We start from the raw sequence: 23,763 nt of genomic DNA on the forward strand, positions 1-23,763 counted from the left end.
AGAGAAATAAGGGATGAGGGAGAAATTTTCAAAGGGGGGTTTGATCCCGAAGAGGTATCTTAGATCTGAGGAAGAGAAGGAGAAAAAATTAGGAGGAAAAACTTGATCATTTCATTCTCTCAAATATCATGGTTACAATTTATTTATATGCAGTTACAGTGACAATAAAAATAAAATGTTTCTGAAATAAAATGCAAACATTGGCAAATGAAAATGAAATACTTCTGAAATAAAATGTAAATTGGTCGATTTTCGGTTGTTTTGTGGCTTATCGGGTCAAGCTAATGGATTTGTTGGCCTGATCCTCCAGACAATATAAGAAGGGTTTAAAACCCTCTAGATACTGCCGATCTCTTCTGTTTCTCTTTACCATCTCTTCTGAAACCCTAGCCGCCTCTTAAAACCCTAGCCGAAATGGGTTGAAGATCGCTGTGCTGGTCTTGGATCTGAGCTTCTGAAGATCAAAGTTCATCACTTTGTGTCTCACACACTTCTCTTCTGATGATCAGATGCAAAATGAGTAGTATTTTTAGTTTTTTTTTTTACTAATATTTTTCTTTTTTTTGTTTCAGATATTACATAGATTTCACTTATGGCGCATAAGGACAGCTTGAATGACCTCAAATGTGGCCAAGTCTTTAGATGCTTCTTTCCTTTTTCATTTTCTAACCCCAAGCCCTTAGTTGGGTCAAAAGAAATATTACAAGCAGCAGCTAACAAACCATCCCATCTCTCCCAGTATAGATTAAGGGCGGCAATACAGTTATTCCAGGCAGAAAGGATCATATGATAAGTTGACTCAATGATGGCTATCTCATGGACAAATGGTTTGGAGATGACTCAATACCCTGTTTTGAGGAGCATCAGATCGCTTCGATCAACTATCTTCCAGTTTGATTGCACACATGTATACCATGAGGCTAATCAACTGATGAATCTTGCAAGCTGAGCTGGAGAGGACTTTTGTCGGACATCTGACTTCTCTCCTCCCTTAGCTCAGCTGCTTCTTGCTGATCAATAGCCCAGCCACTTACCATTACCAGAAAAAAAAAATGTATTCCATCTCTCCAAGCACTGGCTGCTTCAGTTGCATTGGTGCCTGTAAGACCACATCTCAAGAAATAGGAAACTTCTTTCACCCAGTTAGGTAACTATTGATAGAGAAGTTCCACTCCATAAAGTGATTAGTCACACAGAACAATTCATTAAGCACAGACTTGTATAAATTTGAATTTATTAATCAGCAAAATCTATATCCATAAACACATTAAATCTAAGAAAAACTGGGTAAAAAAGAGATTCTTTAGTTCAATATCTACAGGATTTCATCTTCCTAATATTATACCACGTAATGCACACAAGCAGAAATATTTTCTCATATTTTCTGGATATAGGATGCCAGCGCTTAAAATTCTCCATTAAGAAACATTATAAGTTCTCCACTGCAGCTCAATTTGAATCAAACCATGTTTGGAGTCAATGAGATGATATTTTTCATTGATTCGCCTGTTGCTCACAACATCTGCAAGGCTAATAGTGACATAACCCAAACTTTCCTGAATAATAAAGATTTATATCAGACAGTGAGCAATTGGAAACACCAAGCAGCATAAGAAAATTTGAAGAAAAAGGACAGCATGTTAAGAAAAAAAAATGTTGCCACAGTTCTACTAATCAGCAAAACCAACAATAATATTGTGACAATAAATACACTAATAGTATTGTTATCAGCACAATCACAAGTAAATAAGGGAACTAGTACCTATTTTATATCAATAATGGCAGCTAATGATTATAATGAAATTAAAAGGGAAAATGCCTCTTGTATTACTTGTCTTCTATATACACCATACGGTCTTCTGTTGGATGTTCCATGGACACTAGCTGGCACCTAGAAGTGGAAAAGAAATATATAAATGATAATATGTAGGGCCCCTTTTATTCAAGAATGCTCCAACAGACCATCGGTCTTTATACCACTTGCTAATGCTGGCAGCATGCAATATATTGGACAGGCACACAGAATGATTATAAAACTCGTCAGGCAGGAAAAGTATGTACATGCCCTTTTTTTGGCAGGACCAACACGCACGCACGCACGCACGCACGCACAGAGAGAGAGAGAGAGAGAGAACTCAAAAGGTTCATGTCCCTGGTCATGGCCACTAAGTACGTACAGTCAACTAACCAGTTGTGGACCTGTGGAGCAACTCTATATTTCAAAAATGATGATGCAGACACGCACATCTATTTAAGAGGTTATATCAAACTTGCACCATGGTCAGTCTGCAAATTACGCCATTTATATGACTACTACAAGAATGAACAAAACATTGCATTCTTCATTTCAGTTTAAAAATTACAAAATCATCAGCTGTGCTAAAATGATAGGTTACACAGTTTGTACCTTGGAGTGTATGCCAATGCTTGGTGGCCTACTTAATACCTCTACATGCATTTTATCATGAATTGGTGGCTCCTCGCATACAAACTGAAACTCCTCTTCCCATCGTGGATCTCTGCTTTTCTTTCTGTGCTGTGTTAATAAATCATGAGCCATCTCTTTATTAGACAACTATCATTAAAGAAATAACAACAAACTAAGAACTCAGAAATCCATAGCTAACTATATAAATATGACTAGTGATACCTTAGTCTTCTTCTCCTCTCCTCTAAACATGATCCGCACATACGGGTTTGTATGGTGCTTTCCCTCAAGATCTTGAGCTTCATGAACTATAACAACAAGCAAACCACCACCAGCTGGAGTACCAAGAGGTGCCTCTTGCACAACATCCATACTGATAACTTTCGGTAGATCCGCTTCCCTAAAGGGCTTGTATGTCACTTCCAAAACAATCTGTCCACGTGACTTCCCATTTTGAACATCGCTAGGATCCATTGTTTTGAGCAAGTCAAGTGTCAAAGATTTTGGTTCACCTGGGGTAAGCTCATTTAACTGAATAACATTCATGCCCATTTTTTCATGTTTCCCGACCTATAAAAGTATATGCGCCTTAGAGTCATTGAATGAGGCATAAGACAGATAATGCAGCAGAATATTTAGGAAGGAAGAAGCAAAAAAGAAAGGAATTTGCTAGGAAAAAAGGCATGCCTGTTCCCAGTCATAAACAATAAGCTCCAAAGCTTGCGTTTCTGGATCTTTGACAACCAACTTGAATTCTTCATTCCATTCTGGATTAAGGTTAGCGTGCTTCACTGTAGTTTTCTTTGATGGAAGTTTTTCTTCTGTTAGCCTAAGTTTCACATATGGGTCAGATTTACCCAAGATATCTTTTCTTCTCAGACTATGAGCCCTGACAACCTTCACATATAGAATTCCAACAGGCCTCTTTTCAGCTCTGCAAGATTTATAAGGGACTGATTAGTCACAGTTGTCAGGATGGGTCTCTCTCTCTCTCTCTGCATCTCTCTTTTTCTGGGTACATAGTGTTCCCATTAGTTACAAATAACATGTAGTAAATTACTTTGAAGGGTCCATAATTGGAACTTCCAATCTTCTAGGCCACATATACATATTTGCAACTTGGTTCTTGATCGTCTCCTGCAAATAGAACCACAAAAAAATTACAAAAAATAGTAATTCCCTTCTAATGATAAATGAGCAATTGAATGGAATACTATTATACAATATCAGAAAATTATGATGCTCAGTTCCTATAATGCTCCTTATAACCCATGCAAATCAACAATCCAACAGAATAAATAATAGTTTGAGCAAGAAGTTCCTGCCATCAAGCTTCAAATTTAAAAAATTTAAAGCAGCCTTAGTTTCCACATCTTAGTTCATGAACTTTCCCTTATCTTAAAACACAAAAATAACAAGAATTTTGACATTGGTAACCCACCATCACTTGTCACAGAGAAGAAATAAAAATTGAGTCCTTAGCACAATGTCAATTCTGATTATGACAGGCATATAGAACAAGGTGAAAGATTCTTCACCTGATGCTAATACTTGGTATTTTGAAATGATTAAACATCCACTTCCAAAACCCAGAATTTCAAACCTATATAGGTTAGTGCAGAACATACTTTATAACTAAATGATTAAGAATAGCATATCATAAAATTCGTTAAAGATAAAAACAACAAAACTTATTCAGGTTTTGTAAAATTGGCAAAGCAATGATTATACAGCACAAACGATCAAGTCTTAATGTGCACCAGCTTACGCTCTAGTATAAATTTCATGGCTTTGTTGAATATCTTCCTTGTACAACCTTAATATATTAAGTTTGCTTCAAGTTCAAACTAGATCACAATAGAACAAAATGTGAACTATAATGATTCAAAAAACTAAAAAGTAGCAAATTCAGAGTGAAAATATGACACGGGTCATAAGAAAAATACCTGGACAAATCTGTAAAGGCCAGGAATCGCCATAAGATCCGCCCCAATAAGTTTTAGTCCAAAGTCAACATGTGGCTACAAAACAGAAACAGTAGTTAAAAAGCCTTACACAATTGAACAGAAATAGCATCAGGGATAGAGTGTATAAAATGTATGAAAAATTAGTTTCCTCCCTCTCACATACCTTCTCCATGAGAGAGACAAGGATTTTTGCAAAACAAGGAAAGCTAGGGACCAATGGCTTTAAAGTTATACGTGGTGAAGCAAAGATTTGCAAATCAACCACCTAAATCTCAAAGTGAAAGCAGATTAAAAATAGAATTAGCATCTGCTCTTAACTGCAAAGTTGTTTAACATAAGCACCAGATTCTACTTTCTCATGAAAAAAAGAGCATGCTGATAACCTGTATACTTGCTTTTAAGCCAAATGCTTTAACCAGAACAGTGACATTAGGGTTTCCAGCCCATTTCAGTGATGGTTCCACAATCAATTCCTTCTCCGCTGTAATGTGCACTTTTATTCCTGAGGCGGACCAAACAAACTATAGCACATAACATAATAGCTATCTAAAAGCATGCTAGAATTAAGATACATGAAACTAAGATTAGGTCTAGAGTAATGCCATGTAGAGATGCCAGGTGTATCAAAAGACTTCTGATGAAACTTAGATGCAGAATAACAATGAAGGGAGCAAGCACAGTACTGATATAAGTTCCAAGAATTGCAGAAAAAAAGGGAAAAAAACATACATAGCTTCACAACAAGAAACTCGACAGCAACTTAATATGGTGTTAAACACAATCATTGTTCCCAAAAATAGAAAGTGCTATGATGCTCAGAAGATAACAAAATGAAATATAATGACTTTATTATAGCTACTGAATCTTAAAGGGATTTACTTTATTGTGAAGAATGACATACAACCTCTCCCACCTACTAAATGAGATGAATGCATTGGTAAGTAGCAGTCATAATAAAAAAACAGATACTGTGATGGTGATAACCTAAAGTAGAATATTATAAAGCCGCTCCCACCTTCTTGAAATTGGCTGGACTAAGAAAAGATCTCCTATGCTCCTCTTTCTTTATAAGATAGAGAAATTTTCTTAGTGAAGCTTTATCAATGTATTATTACTGGAAGAACACATAACTTATGGAAAAGAAAATAACCTTGAAACCTAAGAAGTAGCTACAAGGCCTCTAGCACTTCATCTCCAGCTTAAGTTGCATGGCACTACATCAAATGGGTAATGATGGAGGCCTCACCACTAGCAAAGTTTATACCATCGATAAACTACAACTCATGCAAAGAACATCACGTGTAGCGTGCATAACTATGACAGCTTTCAGCAGAGCATGCCTCCAAAAAATGCAACAGAAAGGATAAAACTATGCACAAGTCCTTTTAGGCTTACAAGTGGCTTAGCTAAGGCAGCAATTAGTTCGAGGAAAATGGCAAATGCCAAGCAAGGATCCTAAGATCACCTGAAAGAAAGGCACTCATCATGTCTAATCAAGAAACCAATCATGAACCACCTCGACTGCATAAAAAATATATGGTAGACATCTGTGCCGCAGAATCAAAATAATTTGCATGGTTAGTGCTATACTTCAGAAATCCATTAGCAACTAGACAAGCTTATAAATCCTCTTGATAATCAACGACTAGGCTTGCAAATGGGTTGTGTCAACCTGGTTAAGCCCAGTCCAGTCAATTTTTCAAACTAGCAAGTCGGGTCTGGGTCTAAATTATGACCAGTTTGAAAAACCAGATTAGGATCAGGTCATATACTTTGCTACCTACCTTTTCCTACTTCTCTCCACTAATTATCCCCATTTGTTAGTTAGATCCAGAATCTAGACATAGAATGAATGATATACACCTCTTTTATCTTGTATTGAGAGCAAACTTAAGCCCAACCCAACTTGGTCCCAGATGCATCGAGTTAGGTCCGGTCATGCTTGACCTGATCTGACCCAAATGACCTGATAAATCTAACATAGTTCCCATGAACGAGATTTGATCTGACCTAACGTTGGGTTAGGTCTGGGTCAAAAATCATAAATCCAAAAGGAAATTGATTGGGCCCCAGTCATGCTTGACCATGTTTGGACCAGGACCTATTGCAGACTATCAAAGAGCCAAGCTATAAGATGGCTCATTATTGCCATAGGAACCTAGAAATCAAGACTTACAGTTTAAGGAATTAGCACCTTGATCATTGAGACATACCTTGGAGAAAAAGAGAGAACAATCTTTTCATAACTTTCCTGGTAATCTAAACAAAATTTATCACTCCTAGTGCACATGCATATACATGCTTCAGAGTTCAGACACAGCTGCATGGAAGCAACTCCTAGAATGCCAATGTACATTTGCCTCTATGTGCATTGCACGTCCTTGCAATACGGGATCAAACGAGGACTGAAACTTTCTTCTAAAAGATTTTTATAACATTATCCAAGCTAATGGACTAAGTCACACAATTTTTTGTAGTAAAAAATATCACATAGCCAATCATAGTTAGATACATTCCTAAAAATAAATTCAAATAATAAAAAAAAGGATGCATTGTTTATTAAATCTAAATATCCCCAAACTTGCTTTCCTCCTCAAATTGTCAAAATAGTCATGCAATCAGCCTTTCCAATTGCATTGTTGAGGTTTCTTATTCTGCAACTTCAGGCAATGTGATTCCATTGAACAAGTTATAGCATATCACTTATGAATTCATTCTATGGAACTCTTATTTAATTGCAGAATTATGGTTGCATAGAAGAGTGAGAGTTGATTTATACAGTTATGGAAGTACATAACAGAGGACCTGGATATGTTTAAATTAGACAACTGAGGCCTCCATAGTAGTAGGCCTGCCAATGAGTATATATGAATGAAATAAATTGTTAGTTCCATAAACCTTCTGACGAGGTCTTAAACTCTTAATTGCTATGGATGGATGGATCGCTAGATGGATAGACAGATAGAACGATAGATGGATAGATCAAAGTTATTAAACCCAGCCCGGCCCGGCCGGCCGGACCGAAAACCTAGTGACCCGACCATGAGACCGGGTCGGTTGCCTAATTGAACCAGCTATGCTTAAAACCCATTGAAATTCAGACGAACCGGCCGGTTGGACCGCAAACCGTTTGACCCGATAAAACCTGATTAAGGCAAACCTGGTTAAATACTTAAATTATTGACTTACTGTTCATCTTTATTGCTGGTCTCCTGAAGTCCCGATCGTCCCTTGGGCTTCAACTTCCCGATCCCGGCTTCCCATGTTCAAACCCCATCGGTGTCTTCTCCTTCCTCGGTGACCAAGTCGGCAGCGGCGGCAGCGAACGGAGACTAGGGACGAGCCGACGAGGACGACGGAGCCTCCGGTGAGTAAATGGTGCTAACCCTCTTTTTTTTTTTTAAATCTCCGGTGAATAGGCCTAACCGCCCAAGATCGGCCCCTCTACCTCCTCCTCCATCCACGACCGGCGACCTCCTCCCTCCGCTTCCTCCTTCTCCGCTCGACCCACCCCGCCTCCTTCTCTACCGACCGAGACCTCCCTCCTCTGCTCCTCCGCTCGGCCCCCTCCCCCCTCCGCCTCCTCCTTCTCCTCCGCTCGACCCCCTCCGCCTCTTTCTCCCCGTCCGGGACCTCCCTTTGCCTCCTCCGCTCGGTCCCCTCCCCCCTCTGCCTCCTCCTCTGCCATCCGAACATCTTTCCTCTATCTCCTCCTCCTCCGCTCGACCCCCTCCATCTCCTCTTCGTCCGGGACATCCTCTCTCTGCCTCCTCCTCCGCTTGACTTCCTCCCCCCTCCGCTCGGCCCCCTCCTCCCTCCACCTCCTCCTCCATTTAAGGCCCTAGGCATTAGTGCGACTAAGGGTTAGAACTTAGAAGCCATGACGGCACAGGAAAAAAGAAAAATTTTTTAACGAGTGCAGTGCTATGTCACACGGTGAAGCAGTGGACTGCTGCTCGTGATCTCACCGTGAGTCCCGCTTTGTGAGATCATGAAAAAAAAAATTGTTGATGATTTACTACTGTTATTTTATCTTCTACTTTTAAATTATAAATTATAGTTTAATTTAATTTTTTTTATAGATTATCAAAATGACTTCTGTTGAGGAGACTATACCATCTATGGGTGATACAAGTAATACTTCATCTTCTGGAGTTAGAGGTAAAAATGATCCTGCATGGAATCATTGTAGAGAAGCTCCAGAACTTAGTGGTAATGCCAAAAGGATGAAGTTGGCATGTTTGTATTGTGGAAAGGCATTTGCTGGTGGTGGGATTAATCGCTTCAAACAACATCTTGCAGGAGTAAAAAGAGAAGTAGAACCATGCCGCAAGGTACCGGCTGATATTCGCCATCAAATGATATAAAATATTCAAGCTATTGGTGAGAAGAAGAAAAGAGCAAATACAATGGATGAAGATTACAATCCTTTTAGTGCAAGGCGTAAGGAACATGAGAAATAAGTATATTATAGGCAATTGGGTAAAGATGATGGCATACAAGAAATTTCTCACTCATCAAACAAGTCTACAAGTAATGCAAAAAGTAAAAATATAGAAGGTGGAAAAGGAAAACAATTAGGAATATTTGAAAATTATTTCATGCCAAGAACAACTCCTAATGCTCAACCAACTATAAAAAGCTTATTGCAAAATAAAGAAGCAGTTGAAAGATGTGATCTTACAGTGGCAAAATGGATGATAGATGCATGTGTGCTATTTAATGCTGTCAATTCTAAGTATTATTAGTGCATGATAGATGCTATAGCTGGTATGGGGCCTGCTTACAAAGCTCCAAATTTTCATTCTGTTCGTGGTTATTTGTTAACCAAGAATGTTGATAAGGTGAAAAGTTATGTTGAAAGCTTTCGTGCCACATGGAAGAAAACAGGATGCACAATCATGGCTGATGGATGGATAGATCAGTGTAGGAGAACTTTGATTAATTTTTAATTTATTGTCCTAGAGAAACCGTATTTTTGAAAAGCGTGGATGCTTCAGATACCTCAAAGATAGCTGATATGTTATGCAAGTTGTTCAAAGAAATTGTTATATCTGTTGGTTCTGAAAATGTGGTTCATGTAGTGACTGATAATGCTGCAAATTATGTTACTGCCGGTAAGAAGTTGGAATAAAACTTTCCTACTCTTTTTTGATCACTTTGTGCTGCTCATTGTCTTAATCTCATTATGCAAGATATTGGTAAGTTAGTTTCAGTTAAGAATACAGTAGCCTATGCTGCAGGTATCACAAAATATATTTATAATCATTGCTATCCTTTGTATTTGATGAGAAAATTTACTAGTGGAAAGGAGATAATTCGTCCGGCACCCACACGTTTTGCTACCAATTTTATTGCTTTACAAAGCATTTTGGGCCATAAAGATGCATTAAGAGCAATGGTGACTTCTAGAGAGTGGACAACTTCAGTTTATGCTAAGGATAGTAAAGGAAAAAAGCTTGCCGATGATGTGCTTAATTCTCTTTTTTGGAATGAATGTGCAACCATTGTTAAACTAACGGAGCCTTTAATTCGAGTTTTGAGGATTGTTGACAGTGATGATAGACCTTCAATGGGCTACTTGTATCATGCTATGCATCAAGCTAGAGATGAAATGATCAAAAGATTTAGGAGAAAGACTGTAGTTGAACCTTATTTAAGGATAATTGATTCTCGATGGGATCTGCAATTACATCAAAATCTTCATGCAGCTGGATTTTGGTTGAATCTTTGTTTTTAATATGACTCAGAACTTATGGATAAACATCCTCGTAGTATTTCTGGACTTTTAGATGTCATAGAGAGGTATTCATTTGGTAATCCAACCTTGCAGGGTAACTTAACTAATGAGATGAGGTTATTTAGAAATGCAGAGGCTGACTTTGGACACTCATCGGCTATAAATGATCGAAGTCGCTTGGCTCCAGGTAAGCTTGTTCCTTAGTTATGTCCTTATGCTTTCATTGATATAAAGTTTTTTCAACTGCATTCTATTTTAACAAATACAATATTTTGTATCTAGATGAATGGTGGGTTACATATGGAAGTTGTGCACCTAATTTGCAAAAGTTGGCTATTCGTGTTTTAAGCCAAACTTGTATTACATCCGGGTGTGAGAGAAATTGGAGCATCTTTGAGCATATTCATTCTAAAAAGAGAAATAGGTTAGAGCACCAAAGACTTAATGATCTGGTATTTATGCACTACAATTTGAGACTACAACGAAGATAATTTTATTATGAATGATATCCAATTCTTTTTATTTATTTCTTATTATTTAATTTTCAAACTAATAAATATTAAATATAGATTTTATTTCAAGGGTCGCAACTATGTTCCTATTGACTTTGAATTGTTTGGTGATAATGATGCGTGGGTATTAGTTGATGAGTCATCAGAGTTAACTAGTGAAGAATTGAAAACTTTTCACCGTGAATTGGCATCATGTTCTATTCAAGAAAATGATAATAATGGTGAGTAAATTATTTTATTATATAATTTATGAATAAAATATCATTATAATTTCATGAGATATGATTTTTCTTTTTAACTTTTTGTTAAATTTGTGACTTTGTAGATATATTGAACTTAGAAGATTTGGATACTGATGATGGTGAAAATGATGGAAATGATGTCAATAGGAGAGAAGATGGAGGAGATGAAAGTATTACAAGTCAAGAAGATGTTTTTGCAAATATTGACATAAATTTCAGTCCATTAGCTTGAATTTTTATGTTGTGTACTTGTTTATCACTTTTAATTTTTTTTTAAAAGATATTGAAGTGAAATATCGTATATTATTATGTACTTGTTTGTTAAAACTTTTGATCTTGCTAGCAGATGTGGATGGTTATGTTTTAAAGTTGGATTATATGTTTAAGCTTGTATCAAATTTTGGTATTTATGGATATAAGGTTAGCAGTTGGTTGAATTTATATATCTTTACCAGCTTCGTTTGTGTGGTTGAATAATACATGCTTGCTAATTGCTAAAATTTATAAATTCATGGCTTGTTATCTGATGAAGCTTTTTATGATTTATGTTATTGTAGATATAATGCATGAGGTACCATGGAGGCATGGATTATGCGATGGAAATATCAAATAAGTTTAAACTATTAGTTAAGCAGTTATTATGAATTTATAACTTTATGCCATTAAATTTTTATATTCATGAATATTTTAATCTAATTATTTGTATTTATAGGATTATAGTTGTGTTTTATTTGTATTTTGATACTTGCAGCATTGAAATATATATTATCAGGACTCTTATTGTATGTCTGGATATAAACAGGTCATTAAATTTTATGTTTTATGCTTTATGCATTGACCCACCGGTTCAACCATTGATCCGACGGTTGGACCGCTGATCCACTGATCCGGTGTCTTGTCCGGGTCGAAGTCCGGGCCGGGTTTAATAACATTGGGATAGATCAATGGAGGGATGGATAGATAGATAGATCGATCGATGGATGGATCGATGGATCGATGGATGGATACATGGATGGATCGATCGACTGATAGATCGATCGATAGATAGATAGATAGATAAATAGATCGATAAGTAGATAGATAGATAGATAGGTAGATAATAGTATGATGATAAGATTTTCCATCAAATGTAATGCAAATATTGGTATGCAAATGAGTATTTTAGAACAATAATGTGATTGACTCTACTATGTGGGTCAAAATATTAGCCATTGAAAGGGGCAGATATGAATAATATTACTTTATCAGCATAACAATTATGACAAAACTAGGAATGATAAAGTTGAAATTACATCAAGAACTTGTCTGATACCCTAGTACCATATCCATGTCCAATATGCCACATGGCTAGGAAATGAGTGGTATGTTAAAGATCTAGTCAGTATGGGATCAATATGCCCCCAAGCTCTTCAATATTGTGACATGAAAACTTTTGACACTATTTGCTTATATGCAATATGCAAAAGATGTCCTAGCGAGGAATGTACTTAACTATGGTCAAAGAAACTCTGGAGAGGAAGTAGAGACCAAAGAAGACTTTAATGGAAAGTAGTGAAAAGAGATTTAAAGAAACTCCACCTTTGAGGACTTGGCCATGAATAGGAAAACAGACAGAAAGTGTCCACGAGCTAATACAAACAGAGTCTACTATAACAAACCTTCATGTTCATAATAAACAGTCAGTAATACATCCATCGCCATAGAATGAATCCAACAGCTCAACATTCCATCATATGCCGTTACAGTAAACCATAGCTTCTTGCCTCTCACTCAAGAAATATATGCATATTTGGTATATGAACATAAAAAGAAGATGCATGCATAACCATGCTATTTGTTATAAAACATAGCTCATTTAAATTTCAACACTTAAGTTCTTTCATAGCTGCAGACTATTAAAAACGTAACTTTTTGAGTCTCACCTCCCTTATATTTTTCCCCTACATGTCTGACCTCTTTTATCATCTTGTTTCATTTTAAATCACAAGAACAAAAGAACCTATGCAAGCTTTTTTCCCATTCCCAAAGTATGCACTAATTAAGAAAACAAAACCCAGTAATTTGGGTAATTGTTGTTTTTCCCTTTGCTCAGCTTGTCTGTTGCTCTATGAACTGTGCATCAATGGCAATAATTGCTTAAGGCTTAACTAACATAGCAGCTAACTGCTATAATGCAGGTGATACAGAAGCTATAGTTCAATAAACTAGAGGAAATATGGAGCACTACAGGATTATTGGTCAGGTAAGTAAATGCTCAAGGATGAAGTAACCTAGTAGCATATGTGACAAAATCTATAATCCAATAAAATAAAGGAAATGTAAAGGAAATGGGGATTATTGTTCAGGTGTGTCCCATAAATCAAAACTTTTTATTGAAGAATGGAACAAAGAAACTAGAGTTCATAGCAACCAAGGCAGGGCTAGAGTTTAATAGTGGCAGTTTCGAGGCTTAACTAAAAATAAAAGGAATTATCATAATTTATTGCATATTTTGATAAAAAACTTAGGAGTGGCTTCACATCTTAGGAAACTAAGTCAATTTCATATTCATCTATATCCAACTAGCCAGTCATCTATATCCAATTACCCTCAGAAGATCTGCCACCTCTGATAAAATAGACTCAATACAATTTAAATGCACCTTAGGTTCTCTAAAATAATCTTAATCTAAAATCCACACCATACCTCCTTATATTGGGCCCTACTAGAAAGAATCAAGTAGATGCACGTATAAAACAGATCACTGAATGTTATTACATCATGTCATGACAAATAGGGCACGAATTATATGAATGAACAGGGCCAAGATATTTTCAGTATAAGATGTAGAGTCCACCGAATGGAAAGCATTTTCAATGATGCTATCTTATCATCGATGTAGAATTTCAAACATATTCATCTGACAGAGACTTGATAAATTCTAGAATGATAGAGCATTATAACTGTTTGAGAGTCTCATCAGACAAAGAAAGTGGAACCTAGAAGTTTCTAACTGGATTTTTAAATATTGAATTTGGATGGAACATTTCCATATCTAGGAGATTGCCTAAATTTCAATGAAGTTCACTATACCACATTTTGCATGGGAAGGTGATATTGACATTCTAATGGCTTAGCTCAATATACAGTCCAGGTGGATGGTAATACACTAGAAGATATTCTCACTCTTATCAGGTCATGATAAGATTATTAAAATAGATGAAAGTGGTCGAATGTACCCTAGACAACAATCTATTAGCTTCTCTTGTTTGGTCCTACACAATAGATTTGGCCTTGTATTTCTTTTTCTCATTATTTACATTACTTACCCACTTCCAAAATGATCAAGGAAATAGCAATACTTTCTACAATTTTTGTCTGAAAATTGGAATTATTTCACAGGCAAAAGATTTATCCATACTTCAATGCATAAGTACAAAAGCACAGCTAAGATCTATGAAAAAAACTAACCTTGAAAAGTTGGTGGTAGGGAACCAAGGGTAAATGTTTCAAATTCAACAGAGTCAATTTTATACTTTGGAATATTCTCAGCAATTATTGGTTTTGCAATTTCCTTTGCTGTTCTGCAGATTGCCTAGAAAGAGAACAACATATATTAGCATTGAATAGAATAAAGCCACAACCAGATATTTTGCATGTACAAAATATTCAGTGGGACTTGCAACAGAACACACCTTATCCAGATAAGGCCACATCGATTCTAGAAACCTGTTTAGCCAATCAACCTTCAAAGAGAGGAAAACATGATAATTAAGAAGCAGCAAAATTAGAATTACAGTTATAGCATTCAATCAACATGCATATACTCGATCATAGTCCGGATTTTTCACCCATAAAGGAATCTCAGGAAGCATACGTTCCAAAGATTTTGAATCATGTTCAATAAGAGGACGAATTTTAGGATCCTGGTCATGAAAAAGGAAAAAAATTAATGAGTACAAAATGCCATTGGTACTAGTGAAAAATGGAGAGGAGAGAGAGAGAGAGAGCGAGAGAGAGAGAGAGAGGCATGCGATGCAAAGAAACTTCTAAAACTTAATAATCGATGGAAGACACAAGCTACTGCAAGAAAGAAGACATACTCCTTGCATAATCTAAGGAAAAGCAAATCCTAGTAAATAACTACAAGAATCCAACTTGCAATGAAAGATAAAAAGATGTTCTCAGTTCTTATCCTCCTATATGTTGTACACACATACACAATTGCAAGTATGATGAAGATATAAATATGCATGAATACATAGATTGCATAAACATATGATAGACTGTTCGAATAGATAACAAATAGATGTATAAATGAAAAAGTTCAATAGGACCCCATACTGGTGCCATCTTTTCACAGTGTCGATATGCGGTATGAACCAATATGACAATGTTGGTATGGCATAGTGCAGCATTACCGGTACGGTATGGTATGCCCCATACCAAGCGGTATAGGGTGGTATGGCAAACACCTATCCTTCCCATATTCCTCATTCAATCCTATTTCTAAAAACCATCAACTCAAGAGTAACAATATCCTTGGTCATTGGCAGCCCTCGTCATTTTGACAACTAAACCCACTCCTAGCTGTTGAAGCTGCTCTTGCAAAAGAGGTTAGAGGCATCAAGTTCCTCTTGATATAAAGTGGAGGCAGATGATTCCATTAAGCATCTTCTGGCATCTGTAGCCTTTTGCTAAGACAGCATATTGTCTAAAGGCAGCCCTATGTGCGATTAAAAATTTTGCCATATAACCTTGAGTACTTCTCTTTGTTGTGGCTAAAACAAGCCTTTTTCCTCCCTTTCCAAATGTTCCAACAACCAAACAAAGTCATAGATGTATAATTTCTCAATTCACACTTAGTCAAAATGGTCAATTATTTGCAGAAAACATCAGAATCTACATCCTCTTGCGGCAACCATTCAGATCTGTAGAACTTCACTCGCATTAACTTTGATCTACTACGACCCCACATCATGTGTTCTACGGCCTCATCCTCCAATTCAAATCTAGCATATCAAGCTTCCAGATAATAAATACATTTGCTAAAGGTGAACTTCAGATGGCAATATTCAGATGGAATTATCCCTAGCTCCTTCCACTGTGGCACTCCATTTCTTACATTGAATGCTATTATGTTTTCAGTTTAGGTTCTCAGACTGAGCAATGGTTTGAAAAGCAGGGTGAAGATTGAAGAAATATAGTATTTTATTCGAAAAATTCCATCTTTTCCTGTTCGTTTTCTTGGAACAAATAAAGTATTTTGTTTTATATCTTAGATGAGGATGTATATTTCATCATAAGATTGAAATGGACATTTGGTAGCATAAACTGTGCCAGCTGTGGCATATCATTTATAATGCTAATAGTTTCTTCTGCATTATTGTTTAAATATGTGCATAATGTAACATTTTGGTTGGTTCACCAAATTTATTTGAATCAGATCATTTTTTTCAGAAGTTGTGTGTACTGTCCTACATTGATATGTTACCTTAAAATAAATTATCAACAAGAAAGAAATCCTGAAAACATGGATCATCAGTAATAAGCAACTCAGTTATCTTTGTGCATTTGGTGGCAAAATCATCCTTGTGGGGGCTCTAAAAATCTTGTGGTGATAAGCCAGTGGAGGTTCCTTGGATTTTAAAACAAGAAAAAGAATCGACCTACTGCATTATACCTAACAATGAGAGTATATCACCTCTGATTTTCCAAGGAAAAACCAATCAAACTTCAAGAAGTAGCTATCGCAATTTGAATAGCTACCACTAACAAGTGATCATTATTCTTATAATTTACGGAGTTTCTTATGAAAATATGATCTAACAGAAGTTTGATAATTAAGAATCTGAAAACAGTTTCATTAGACTTCTTGAGGCAGCCTGGAGATCCTGATCTCCCACCAAATCCAATAGCAACTAATAGTCTGGTATAGATAGACAAACTGTGACAGCTGTAAAAAAGTCCCCTGCTTTTACCACAACTTTCAAAATTTTCTGTTAATTTAGAAGGCAAGTTGGTGAATTGTCAATTCCCTTGAATAGATGTAAACTTTTCCAATATTTAGAATATTGTTTTAGATATTGAACCACACTGTCTTTATCCTAACAAACAGATTGCATAAACCTTAAGATTGCAGGACACATCCCAAGAATATGGACGAGTTGGTAATCCTTAGGATATATACAGTTCTCCCTTGCTTGTGCAAAGTAGCTTATCCATTATCCATGAATTGTTTTTCCCACTTCTCCATCAATCTCTCTTTTTTTCTCTCTTTTCCCTCTAAATGTGATCCAATCTTTGAGTTCAGGTTTGTCTGTCATTGTCAGGCTATAATAGGGTATTTTTATTGTGTTAGAATAATTTTATATTGCATGGCTGTTGTGTTTAAGTCTTAACCTAAAAGCTGATACAAAAGTTTACAGTAGGTCTTATGACTTTCAACCAAACATGATTTAAGCAAGGTCCAAATTAAAGAGTAGATGAAGATTTGGATAAAAATTGTTCCAATACAACTTGACCGTGCTGGGATTGAAAACATCAGAGATTGGTAGAGTTGGTGTTTGAAAGGTCATTTTCACAATAATATTGTATCATGATTTCATATTTTGTTCATCGTAAATGACTTAATCAGCATAAAAAATGAAGGATAAGAACTTTCTATTTTATTAAAAATAAAGTGCAACCCAGTTAGATTACCACATCACAGAATTATGCTTTTTGTTGGTTTAGTGACAATAATAGGTTTATTTACAATTATAAATTTTGAATTTACTTAGCACATTTTATGTCTAATAACTTCAATGAGCACATGCATTTGCACATGTACTATAATAACTAGCATAAGAGCACCAATAAATTTCCATCAACATGAATCAATGACCACTGGACTAAGATTATTGCATCTTGGTCATTCATCTTGTTCTTAGAGTCTTAGACTATGGTTTATGTAATCAACAGTTCACTTACAACCCTTCCAACAGGTCTCCTAGATATACTGGTTTGTAATCCATAAATTATTTAAAATGTCTCATTAGACATTTATATTGATCCGCTATTCACTTTCACAAATCTGGCACAGTCCATTATTTTGCCCTTATATTTCACTTCAGCCAAATCTGGAGAAGCCCAATATTCTACCTCTTTGTGGACTAATATTCTGCCCCTTGTCTAGAAACATTGTTTACGGAAAAAATTTATGTAAAGAATAATATGTGGGTAAAATCACAGAGCTCTTGCTCATCTACCTCAGTACCATGTACAATAATTGGATCAACCATATCAAGACTGGCAGAAATGGCCGTCCGGGCAGGCCAGCTCCTTTCACTTATTGTCAGTAGAGACAAGCATGGTATGATGATGCAATCTCCTTTTTATTCCCGGTTATAACAATGACATAAAATCTTCAACTTTGTAGGCAATTTTTCTTTTAAAAAATGTAATGCTTTTTGCCCCTCAAAGCAATCTAAGATGTTCGAGCTCACTTTTATAATACAAGTACCTGTGATATATTGAGCTTGTGATTTTTTTTCCTTTGAAACAACAGAATTTTTTTTACTTGCATTGCTCTATCAACTAAGCTGCTTCAAGAAACTTCACTTTTTTCTTGAAACCCAAATTCGAAGCTTGCCTCAAGGCAAGCTAATCAAAGAAAAGCATGAAAACCAAAAAATCCAATAACCTCAAGAAACCTATACCTCCATTCATCCTGTTCGTTTCCTACATTCTTCATCGCAAATAACTACAACAAATTCCACAAAGGAGCTCACAAACTAGACCCGTAAACAACAAGAACAAATCTGGCATAAAAATATTCATCAAAATCACATCAATCAGGGCATTACCAAACGAGAAAACCATTTATAAATCAAAAAGACCCGTACCTTAACATCAGTGGGCTGGAAGTAGATGAACAGATAGTATCCAATCACGATGCCAACCGAAAACCCCGCGCCAAATCCGCAGAAACCGAGCACCGTGCTCACGAAACCCATTCCACCAATGCCCTTCCAATTCCTCACAGAACTCCAGAACCCCTTCTATAAAATTCCAACTTCAAATACTAAACCCAAGTGATAGCTGTACTCACAATAAAACAGACAACAAAAAGGAATGAAATAGAGAAAAAAAAAAAAAGAAATCACCCACCTTCTACCTCGTCGAAATCGCCAAAATCTCCCGCCCAATCTGTGCCAAAAAGTACGAATAAGAGAAGTGAAAAGCCAGCATGGAAGAATACAAAGAGGTCGATTTTTATTTCTCCGTCGTCGCTACCAAACAAATATATTTATCACCCATTAAGAGCTTTAAAAGAAAGGGCCGTTCCCGGGCATACGTAAGTATTCCGGGATAACTATTGCTCTTGAATCGCTAACTGGAATAGCGGAATTATTTCACTTAGTATTGGAAATAATAAAAAGAAGAAAAGTTCGAAGGAGAGGAGAGAGGGGTTATGGAGTTTAAAAAAGGACCTGAAAGTTTCTTTCTTGCTTGCTTCCTTGGCGCTTTTTTTTTTTTTTTCTGCCCCCTTCTCCTTTGCTTTGGGTATGGGGATGAAGGGAGGATGGAATGAAGAGTTTGGACTTCCGGAAGGACTTCCGGAGTGGAGGCATCGGATGCTCGTTCCCGCGTAAAGCTACGGGACGGAATAAGAAAAGAATAAGATTAAGGAGGAGGAGCGTTTAGATCTCCGAAATAATTTATTTTGCTTTTCATTTAATGCACGTCAGTACGAGTACGTGGTTGTTGCATTTCTTTTTCTTAGTTGTCTCTTTTTGTGTGATGGGAACGTGCCAGATTTCAGTTTGGACATCGGTTAACGGACACGCATTTGGCAACGGCTGCTATTTTTTGGCACTCATTTGTACACATCAGGTATTAAAGCATATCAGGCGAAGCGTGACACCAGGGGCGCCAAGTGGTGGGTGTCGGAAGCACGGCAAAGGAGCAATAATGGAAGTTTGGAATACTGGAATAACCGATGGAGGTTGCTTGGAATCTCTTCGTCTATTGAAGTAGCATTTTTAACGGATGATATGAGTTTTTTTAGATAAAAACAAAATTGTAAAAATATCAGTTCAAGTTTAGATAAATTATATTTAGACCTCCAAATTTTTTTAAAAAATAATTAATCATCGAAACTTTATTTTTATTTTAATATAATTTAACCATCTATCTAAATTTTGATACCGTCTAATTAATACTTTTTAAATTATCGAGATTTATGTATAAATGATTCGAATTTTCTGTTATGCATGGCAAGCATATGATAAATATAAATGATCCACGTGTTATTAGGATTTTATTGGGAGATCAGTTAACGAACATGCCTTTGGCCAAGTCTAACCTCTTTTTTACTAATTTAATAGGAGGAGCATCGAGGGATGGGTGTCTGAAGTATGACTATGAAACATACCATGTATATTTGTTCGATATAATATTGCTCGAGATTTTGATTGGTTTCTTGTGGCACGTTCCTTTTAGTATAGAAGTTGCAATGGATGGTGATGCCATAACAAGGAGTCAATAATTTGCTTCATGATGGTGGCAAATTATAATATAATTATGACTCTGTTTTTCTTTTTAAATTTGAATGATTGGTTTACATTAAAAAAGATGATGAGTATATTTTTTTAAGAAGAAACATGATGCAAGGACCATGGTGTCTAACTTTTCTTTTTTTTTTTTGGTGGAAGGGAAGAATTATATTATCCTAGTGTAGATACAGCCATACCATGGTGTCTAGCATTTGCAAAGCCAATCAAGCATTTAGCTTTCCTCTAGAAAACATTATGTTATGGATGGCAGGCTTTCTCTCATCGTTATAAGTATCTGTCTATTATTTTTAAAGTTTCAAGTTTTATGGAAAGGAATAATATCATAAACAGCATCTTTTGCCCTCACAAATAATTGGGGCTTTTGGACTTCATGATCCTTCCAGCGAATTGAAGTGTGATGGATGATGTTTTTTTGTAGTTGAAAGAGGATCATTACCAATATAAAAAATTGAAAGAGAAGCAATAATTCACCTTTTGGATGCTTTTTCTTAGGAATGCAATCTCCATCCATACCAAGTCTTCCTTTTTCTTTTTTGCCACAATCAATACAAATTAAAGTACTTCTTCTTACTATAACCTCTTCGACGACCATTTCAATCAATTTATCATTACTTTATCCTTAGTACTAAATTTTCTTACCAATATAACATAAATATTTGTTAATGATAGATTTTCTCTTAATGAAACAAGAAAAGTAAAAGCAACAAAAGAACCTAATATCAAGATTTCTACACTAGACTTCATTAGGGGGAGGCAAAATAATTGAGTTTTTTACGTCCTATGCCCATGTTTTCAAAAGAAATTCATTGATTTCTCGTTCAGTAGCTTGATATGCATAAAAAAAATTGTTGCATTAACATTAAGCATATTACAAGTCCTCTTTAATTTAATATCCATTTTTTTCTCACTTAATTTAGTGAAAGGAGAGCGGAGTCATTGAGTTACACAGTCAAAACTTTGTCATGAACAAAGCTAAGATGTTGTGGATAAATGTCTTAAAACATATTATCTTTTACAAGTTATATGAATTGAAGTTATTTAAACAAATTAAAAGGCAATATATATTTAGCAAACAACAAGTTATAGTTAATTTGTAGTAGCAAGTTTGCCTTATATTATATATATATAAAAGTTTACAAATATTTGGATCATTTTCTATTTGGAATGTAACAAATTGTTAATTTTTTTTTTCTTTCAATATTCTCTCTTCTTTTCTTTTGTGAGGATCTTACAAAATATGTTCTTATATGTTCTTCTAACTTCTTTTCGAGGCCTCCCATTGTTTTAGTCCTACTTTTAGTGTTTGCACATGTTTATTAATTTGCAAATCACCAAAATAGTTAATTCTAAAAATATGAATATTAAAAAAAGAGCATACATGATCGACTCATTTCTAAAGCACACATGATTGACAAATAGTATAATTAATGAATCAGTGTCCTAGCAGTCATATTACTCTGTTTGGCAACCTAAGCTTTCAAATTCAAGTCTTGGATGATGCATCTCAAGTTTTGGATTCTAGATCATTATAATATAAGAGGATCTCCTTCCCCTCCTCTAGAGAAAAAAAAAAAAAAAAAGAAGGTAAAACAAACATATCATAGGATTGGTAATATCACATCATGATATTTAATTTAAAAACATTTTTAAAGATTGATATAAAGCATACAGATAAACATTTTTGCCATGTATGTACCCTTTATAAAATTATCATCCATCTAGTAGAGCATTATATCCATTCTATAGGAGAGCGATATCTAAAAGTAGTTTCATACATGATGGATGAGATATTTGAAGGAAAAGGTAGATTCAACTTTAGCGTACATGATAGATGGGATATTTGTATAGGAGATACATCCAATATTTATTTTATGTTTTTCTAAGGAATGTCAGTGCATGTGTAGTATATGTATTAAGATTGCATGTCTAGAAGGAAATTACCAGCAAATTTCTTAGGGCACACATTAACATAACATCTATAGTGTTACATATGTGTCAAAAAGACATCATTGGTCCTTAAATTATCATTTAAATCAGTATTACTTGGGAATGGAGTAAGGTTTAGATAAAAAAATGATTAGTTAAAAATTTTAAGATAAATAATAACATTTGTCTTCCACTTCCAAGTCGCATTATCAGGCTAAGAGACTCCAAGATTGCAAAAAAACTCCGATGTCACTTTCCTGAGCTCCACCAACCTAACCCATCTCAGCTAATGACCGAGATGATTCTAACGGTTGGCATTTCAGCCCGATCCGATGGCCCACGTTGATTTAGAGGTTGCCACCCTCCAAGTGCTATCCAATCCTTGCAACAACCGGTGGCAGTGGTTATCTTTTCTAACAAAACTATCCGTTGGCTTTGCCCTACAAAAGGGGCATGGAGCCTCTGGAGCCGTTACACCGTAGGAAGAGAAGAAGGGGAACTCGTGAGTAGGGTTTTTTTTTTTTTTTTGAATCTAACTTGTGAGTTGGGTTTGATGTATGGTTTCTTTCAGAAAGAGAGGAGAAATGCATCCATATATAATATTTTTTATTTTTTTTTGCTCTTCAATCATAGAAATTTAATTTTGTTATAAAAAAAATTTTACTATGGTGCTTCAAAAGATATTTTAATTTTTTTTATTATTTATTTATTTTTGACCGTCGAATTAAAGATGGATCATCCGAATTTCAACAAGTTGAGATGTTCAAGTGCATGGCTAGTATGATAAATATTTTAAAGATCAAGATTATTTTATATTATGATTAAATTTATTTTTTTAAAAAAATATTTCTCTTCATGGGCCACCCAAAGCGGAGGAGGCGCAAAGAAGCCGCAGCGATGGTGGGGGTGGGGACTGCCGGCGTGCACTGGGCACCAGGGGGGAGGGGGTGTGTGTGGAGAAGCGGCGGGCCATTAGTGGGGTGGGGGGTTTGTGGTGGCATGGAGAAGCCACGATGAGAGCGGACGTAGAGCAGCCACGGGATTGCCAGTGCGCACTAGGCACCGGGTGCGTGGCGGGGAGAGGGGGGTTGGTTGCGCAGTGAAGCCTCGGGCCGCTATGAGGGTGGGGGGGAGGGGGGCACAGAGAGGCCCCGGGCCACCATGAGGGTGGAAGGGGGGATTGTGGTGGTACGAAAAAGCCACAGTGGAGGTAAGTGCAGAGCAGTCGCAAGCATCGAAAGTGAAGGGCACAGAGCAGCCACGGACGCCAGACGAGTGGGGGACAGGGAGCGGAGGAGGCGCAGGCCACCAGGGGGGTTGGAGGGTGGTGGCTCGGAGGAGGCATGGGCCGCAGGGAGGTTGTGGTGCACAGAGGAGCAATGGAGGTGTGGTGGGCCGGGGGAACCACT

The 23,763-nt window shown here is 36.3% G+C and overlaps 1 protein-coding gene and 1 pseudogene across 6 annotated transcripts; one reads left to right on the forward strand and one right to left on the reverse strand.

Annotated features, from left to right (window-relative positions):
* Positions 1–702: 702 nt before the first annotated feature.
* LOC105059638 (synaptotagmin-2) lies at positions 703–19,526 on the reverse strand. 6 transcript variants are annotated; one of them, XM_073250339.1, is made up of 14 exons: positions 19,343–19,526; positions 19,020–19,058; positions 18,755–18,910; positions 14,720–14,794; positions 14,564–14,614; positions 14,340–14,463; positions 4,779–4,897; positions 4,559–4,660; positions 4,375–4,449; positions 3,489–3,565; positions 3,116–3,362; positions 2,651–2,998; positions 2,408–2,536; positions 703–1,556 (listed from the first exon to the last, which is right to left on the reverse strand). In XM_073250339.1, the coding sequence occupies exons 3-14, from the start codon at positions 18,863–18,865 to the stop codon at positions 1,419–1,421; spliced, it is 1,596 nt and encodes a 531-aa protein (XP_073106440.1). In that variant the 5' UTR covers positions 18,866–18,910; positions 19,020–19,058; positions 19,343–19,526; the 3' UTR covers positions 703–1,418. The 6 variants fall into 6 exon arrangements, with proteins under 6 accessions (XP_073106440.1, XP_073106441.1, XP_073106442.1 ...); XM_073250338.1 differs by having other exon boundaries at positions 704–1,556; positions 14,696–14,794; positions 18,755–18,907; positions 19,343–19,525; XM_010943013.4 differs by having other exon boundaries at positions 704–1,556; positions 14,696–14,794; positions 19,343–19,525.
* Positions 8,603–11,452, forward strand: LOC140854363 (uncharacterized; annotated as a pseudogene).
* Positions 19,527–23,763: the final 4,237 nt, after the last annotated feature.

This window comes from Elaeis guineensis, chromosome 16 (genome assembly GCF_000442705.2).
Source record: "Elaeis guineensis isolate ETL-2024a chromosome 16, EG11, whole genome shotgun sequence".
NCBI lineage: Eukaryota > Viridiplantae > Streptophyta > Magnoliopsida > Arecales > Arecaceae > Elaeis > Elaeis guineensis.

Bases quoted from the DNA above. Each gene is read 5' to 3' on its own strand.
- LOC105059638 (XM_073250338.1), bottom strand. From the start codon at position 18,865: ATGGGTTTCGTGAGCACGGTGCTCGGTTTCTGCGGATTTGGCGCGGGG. The intron at 14,795-18,754 runs GTACGGGTCTTT...TTTCATGACCAG, and splicing joins TCCAGCCCACTGATGTTAAG to GATCCTAAAATTCGTCCTCT. The intron at 4,898-14,339 runs GTTAGTTTTTTT...GGTCCGCCTCAG, and splicing joins CCTACCACCAACTTTTCAAG to GAATAAAAGTGCACATTACA.